This window comes from Mizuhopecten yessoensis, unplaced genomic scaffold, assembly GCF_002113885.1.
Source record: "Mizuhopecten yessoensis strain PY_sf001 unplaced genomic scaffold, ASM211388v2 scaffold4611, whole genome shotgun sequence".
Classification (NCBI taxonomy): domain Eukaryota; kingdom Metazoa; phylum Mollusca; class Bivalvia; order Pectinida; family Pectinidae; genus Mizuhopecten; species Mizuhopecten yessoensis.
This window is the reverse complement of record NW_018405633.1, coordinates 195,593-202,269: the sequence shown is the minus strand read 5'-3', so window position 1 is coordinate 202,269 and position 6,677 is coordinate 195,593. Positions and strand designations below refer to the sequence as shown.

Sequence of the window (6,677 nt, the reverse complement as noted above, 5' to 3'; positions counted from 1 at the left end):
ACACAGCTGAGCCTGAGTGGGGATTCTCCGACTAACACAGCTGAGCCTGAGTGGGGATTCTCCGACTAACACAGCTGAGCCTGAGTGGGGATTCTCCGACTAACACAGAGTCAGTTGGTTAGAGAAATACAATTTACAGTGTGCGCCGTTGAAGCAGATATATATGTATAATAGACCAAACAGTTTCATTACACCCCTGTTGTGCAATTATCAACGACTTACTAAATTACACCCACTGGGTGTGAAGAGTTGACCAGAATGGGCTGTTTGACCTGTTGCGATGCCGTGTACCAGATCCCGACACGGATTATGTGCTTCGTCCTAGTAATGGTACAGGGTGGTATCCTTGATTACTACCTTGTCAACAACAAGAACATCTACTGGTACGCCTGGGTGGCAGCTGATGTCGCCCTTGGACTCGTCTTTGTCATGACCTTCATCATATCCTACCGACACCTGAGCGTTGTCCATCAATCCCGTGACTCTGCTTCTTCGCCGGTCCAGACAGGTAGCCTCCCTCTCGGCTACTTCGCCTGGTTTGTATATTCATTATTCCTCGGAGCACGAGTGTTCATCATATACCGAGATGTCGCTTGGACGTTAAATGAAACCAATGTTTTTGGTCCCAACGCCCTCAAGATAACAGTTTCTGGTACCGGCTTTGTGTTTCTGTTGTTATTAATGACACACCACGATGCCGTTCCTGGTACCACCAGGAAGAGCTACATAGAGGAACTAACGGGAACTGTTGTGTTTGATGTGCTCGATGCAATCGATGTCTTAAACATTTTTTTCAATAAATCACAAATAGACGAGTTACCAGACGAACTGGAGATCTCAATCCTTGTCATTGCGTGTGTGAATTTTCTTGTGCCTATTTTCCCGTTGATGACATTAAGTCGAATGCACTATGGACACAAACCTCTATCACACTGTCTGTTTGTGTTACACAAACTAAGTCTCGTGTTCCTGATCAACCTGCCTTTGTTTATTGTGAGGATGTTATTGTGGCATGTCCACAGCAATGATATATCCATATTTCCCATGAAAAACCTCATCATGATTTTCCTGGTGTTTCACGACCTTTACGACAAGCGTCGAGCCAGTGCGCGACCAAAACATGTGAATTACATTGAGGAGAAAGACCAGAGCCAGATAGAAGAACTTGAGGAAAATAAAGCAATGTTTACTGTCGAAAGTACTAAATAGGATCACTTCAAGATTTTTGACAAAAAATATTTATTATGGGATCCAGATGTATTCAAAATGATGCCAGAGGTTAAAAGGAAACCTGGCTGCGGGATTATGAATGTGTCTAATAGACTATAATTGTAAGTCAGAATTTCAATTGTTTATTAATTATTATAATGTTTACATGCTTCTCTTGGAAACTAGTCAAAACTAGAGAAAGAATGCATTTTCACTGAAATATGTTTAGAATAACCCTGAAAAAAAAAAATCAGAATTTATTGTATATGGTAATCATGGGACCAGAACTGAAGTATTGAAAATCTGTAAGCAGCTGTTGTTACTTTTGCAATTTTGAATTCATCCAGTTGAGTTGTTTGGAGGATGATCTTAAAAATGGAATGATTTACAGTCGGTAGTTTGATTTAAGAAAATATTAATTGTGTGAATTCATAACCAGAATCATTGAAATGATACATGTACGTGTTCTGAGTGTAAGAACTGAGCAGGGCTAGACTGGGATTCAAACACTGCAAGGGCTCCAGATTGTTAAACTATCGTTCTAACCGATTGGCAAAGTCGTCATTCAGTTATATCCAATGGAAGTTAAGAGGAGACTATTGTATGTACGAAAAAACACACAGTGCAGTGGGACAGGGATCCTTAAGTACTTATAGATGGTTAAAAGTTAACAAGAAAACAAATAGTTTTTTTAATAAGGAAAAAATAAATCACATTTCTGATTTACTTACCAGATTTTTTCATATTTTTTAATAATTGTTTTGTTCTGCAAATAACTGATAGAAGCTTTGTAGTGTACAAATTGAGCATGGACTAGGAAAGAAAATTAGATCTGGCCAGATCAAATGTGATCAGTGTGTTAAATTCGTGATTTCAATAAGTTATATCCCCCACTTCTAAAGTTCATGTTGTCTTAAAAGTTTTTAAAGAAATGTGTTTGTGATGAATGATTACCAAATAATACAGTACACAATATTCGTTTTCACTGCCGCTGATAATCCAGAAAGCTCACAGTCCAGACAAGCTATGTTTGGATCTGGTATCCTTTCTTGTATAATTATACATAATTGGTTCGTTTACATGTAGAACGGAAACTGGAAATTCAAATTTGTTTTAGAAACCATACAGTGTAGTATTTAATATGTTACATTTACGCTATGATTTGTAAGTCCCTATACAAACACTACCAGAAAACATTGAGTTTAAAGGGTTATACAACGGGGATCAGTGTCATTTTGATGTTTCTCTTTGCCTCCCATATCATTAAACCACCATAAGTTGCAAACATTTAGGTGATGTGTGGCTATTCCAGGAATATTGTTTGACTTATGATACATACTTTTCAATACTGCTGATATTGAGGAATATTCATATCTGAATCACTAATCAATATAAATTTGGACCTTTAAACCATTGATATTAAGAGTTCCTTAGAAACCCAATACTATAGTACTGCTGATTATTGAAGTATAGAATCCTATGCCTAGTGCATTTGTGTATACATTAATTCTTTGTTACAATGTCTGCTTTAAAGATCTGTTTGTTATAATTTTGAGTAATTTAAGCATTATCATTAATAATTATCATGCTTTTCTTTTGGTTGAAATTAAAGATGTCATTAAAAATTGAAAATGCATTTTATGGTAGATATAATCTGATACACTTCAAAAATTATGCAGATGGCATATAAACTGAACCAGGTTTATGAGATTTGTATGAATGTATTTACGAGTTTGCCATGACATAATCCAGGGGTGCAGAGAATGTAAACGAAGCGAACATAACCCCTGGAGTTTCAAGGATGATAGCCAAAGGGCCAACACATTATCTCCGTCTCCAAGTAGGATGTGACAGCTTATAACATGACAATGAAATAACATTTTGTGGCATTTTTACTGATGTTTATTAGGTATGGGTGGGCTTAACCAGGTATGGGATTATTTCTGGAAAAATACAACAATCAAATAAACTACGTAAATTGCATGGGAAGTAAAATTTGTTATGCTAAACTATGAGCTCTATGACAGCTAGACTTCAGGATCATAAGTAAAATAATTGCAAAAAAATAACTTGAAGTCTTGAACTGAATAATATATATATTTATTTATTTTTTAAATTTCTATTACACATTGGGTTTTGTTTCTTTGCTCGTTTTAATTGAATCTCCTGTTGAACTTGATCTTTTAGACTTGATTATGAACAAAATATTTGTGAAGTACCACTATTGTGCAATACTTTAGTGTATATGTCCAGATATAGTATTGTATGCTTTTATTTGTTACTGGTTGTTCAGAATGCTTTGTTAAGTTTTTAAATTGTTTTTCTTTGTAATATAATCACTTTATGAAATTTAAATGATTATTATGATGACTTGAGATTTGAATTAGCTGGTAAAGCATACATGAAGCCAGTCAAAACCTGATCAAACATATACACAGTATGTGTACATGTATTTGATTCAATAGACGTTATCCAACTAATTACCCAAATAAAGAGAGAGTTCCAATTAAAGGGGCATAACTCTTACACTATCTATCGTTCCTTGTACACCTATCAAAGAGATATACATAATAGCATACCCAGAATGTGTCAGTCATTGGTTACGCAATGTAAATCAAGATTTATTTATTTATTGATGGAATTAATTCAAATATTTTTACCTGTATTGTTGCAATATCACAAATTTCTTAGGACGTTTGCTATAGTTGCTATTGACATGTATATAGTTTTATTCATATATTCTACTTATACATTCTGTCAGGTTTATATGCGTTTTATTTGTTTTTTCGTAAAATGCTCACGATGGCTCCCAAATATTCTTACAACAATGTTGTGTTAATTGTCATAGTTTCACTGTTACCTTTGAAATGGTGTTTTTATTTTTGATACATGTCCATAAAATTTATAACTGGGAGGTATTATGGTATGGTTTCTGTCCGTAGCTCATTTAAATTTCAGCATCTTCAACACAGATAGGTGCTCATATACATTTGTTTTTTATTTTTGAGAATTAGAAAAAAAGTATGTCACTATAAAATTTGTAATGATTCTGACAATCTTGTATACACAGACATGTATATAACAAACTTTCAGTTTGCAAGATTTCGTTTTCAAACTGCCTGTTAATATTTACTGTACAGTTACGTTAGAATATTTCAAATGCATATGATTTATTTTTCTTTGTAAATTACTCCAACCCATTGACTTTTATTTCATACCTTCCATGACCAAGATAAGGCAATTTTATTTGTTTTAAAGAGTAAGTTTGTTATTATATAATTAATCACTTGTTAATTGTGGATAATATTTTATTTGTTTTCATTTATAGTGCAACTTTATGTTTCAAATTGTTAGAACCTAGCATTTTTGTTTTAACAAGTAGTTTAATCAAGAATAATTTGTTCAATTCTGTAATGGAAGCCCCGATATTGAATACTTGTACATAATATACTACTTGTATCAGCACTCTGAAACTGTAAGGTCTGCAGGACTCATTGTGAGGATGAATGCAAAGAGGGCAAAGGGCAACGGACAATTTCAAAAACTCCAAAGCATCATGGGTAAGTGTCATTGCTGCCATTTTAATTTAAGGATCACCTTACCACTGTCAAACATGTTAAGTAGGCATTGGGAACTGTTTTTCTGGCATGACTGTAGCTTTGGGGAAAAAATAAAGATGAAATCAACAACAGTATTCCGAGTTTAAAAAAATCACTGTGGTCAATCTAGACCACGATTTAAACACTGAACTGCCGATAATTATATATATGATACCGTGCTCTAGCCAACTGACCACGAGCTACCAGGTCAATGGAGTTAAATTCCAAAAGCATTGAAGGGGAGGTTACTCTATGCACAATAAACTACAGTGGAGTTCTCTAGTGTTTTTTGCCTGCAGTGCGACAGAGATCCTTAACTGTGCAAGTGATGAAATGATATTGACATTATGACAATATATCATAGTATGTTGTAGATATCTTGCACGTATGTGAAAAAACCAATGGCCTTCAAGCAAGACTGTATTTAATATACATATTAAATTATCATCAGAATTGTGAAGGTAAATCTTAGACTGAATTAAAAAATACTACAAACCAGATGACATCATCTTCATCAGTTTGGAAATATGTAATATCAAAGTTTTACTATATGCACAAATTGTCAAAGCATGACTCAGTCGAAGCTTGACAAAGGGACCAGTCGGTCTTGAAACGTTGGGACATATTTAATACACACATTTGAGTTTTCAAAACTCACCATTCCTTGCAGCAATCTCAGAATTTGTTTATAATTCATGTGATTACTGAGTTTGGTTGATTTACTCACAGAGTTTTGAATAGGATTTGAAGGTCTTCATTATATCTACTTTGTTTATAATTCATGTGATTACTGTGTTTGGTTGATTTACTCACAGTTTGTAATAGGATTTGAAGGTCTACATTATATCTACGTTGAAGTGCAATACATTTCTGGGTTTTATTTTTTCCTACTTATTTTTCTTTTCTGTAATATTTATAATTTGCTTACATGTAATTTAAATGGTGCCATCATTCTGATTGACTGTTCATAACTAGATGTAAGATGCTAATATGCTATTTCATTTCATTAGAGAGCTGGATGTATATTATTAATTTCATTCATAGAATTTGTTTTTAAAATGTTCTATAGATGACAACAAAAAATCATAGAATGAGATGTGTTTTATGTGAATAAAATAGTTTTTTTGTTTTCTTTAATAAGATGATGAAATTCAAATTTGCATGGAATCGATAATGAAATGAATGTGCAATAGGCATAAATGCTTGAATAGATTAGACCATCAGCCTGAGACAAACATCAGTCGCACGCTGTACAAGTACTAAAACGTATCATACATGTACCTAGGCCATTTCATTAACCTGGTGGAAATGGTTCAGATTACACAGAAATGTTTTTAGTCAACAAAGAACTTGGACATTTAGGCAGAGCTAACAATATACAGAGTTTTGGAATTTTCTGTCAAATAGATAGTATTAAAAAACCAAGAAATCTCTGTGCTTCGTTTTCCCATGTATTATATTCTATATAATTTCCTAAAATATATCTGTATCTGTATGGAATACACTGCTAGATCCCAATTAAGGTAATATTGCAGCGGGATATGTGAATCAATTAGCTTGTATTATATAGAAATACTACACACTAGGGATAGTAAGCCATTTAGTTTTGGACTGATGCGACTAACCACTTGAAATACAAGTGCGAAATCTGTTTTTGTCTCCTCTCGATTTGTGCTGTTGTTGCTTTAAATGAAAGTGGCCCTGGTAATACACTATAACTAAGGTCTAGACTTGCTATAGTCAGAGATTTGTTTTAGAGACAGGGCTAATCAACTAAAGCACCTGAGAAACAGTAAAGATATCCTTTATATATATATATTTAGAGGCTGTTTTTATTTATCTGATGAAACCCATCCACTGCCTTTAGCT

The 6,677-nt window shown here is 33.8% G+C and overlaps 1 protein-coding gene across 1 annotated transcript; it reads left to right on the top strand.

The window, feature by feature from the left end:
* Positions 1–36: 36 nt before the first annotated feature.
* Positions 37–3,303, top strand: LOC110449427. Its single transcript, XM_021496288.1, has one exon. It carries the CDS (start codon positions 259–261, stop codon positions 1,207–1,209), a length of 951 nt encoding a protein of 316 aa, XP_021351963.1. The 5' UTR covers positions 37–258; the 3' UTR covers positions 1,210–3,303.
* Positions 3,304–6,677: the final 3,374 nt, after the last annotated feature.

Excerpts from the sequence above, each read along its gene's own strand:
- LOC110449427 (XM_021496288.1), top strand. The coding sequence starts at position 259 with ATGGGCTGTTTGACCTGTTGCGATGCCGTGTACCAGATCCCGACACGG.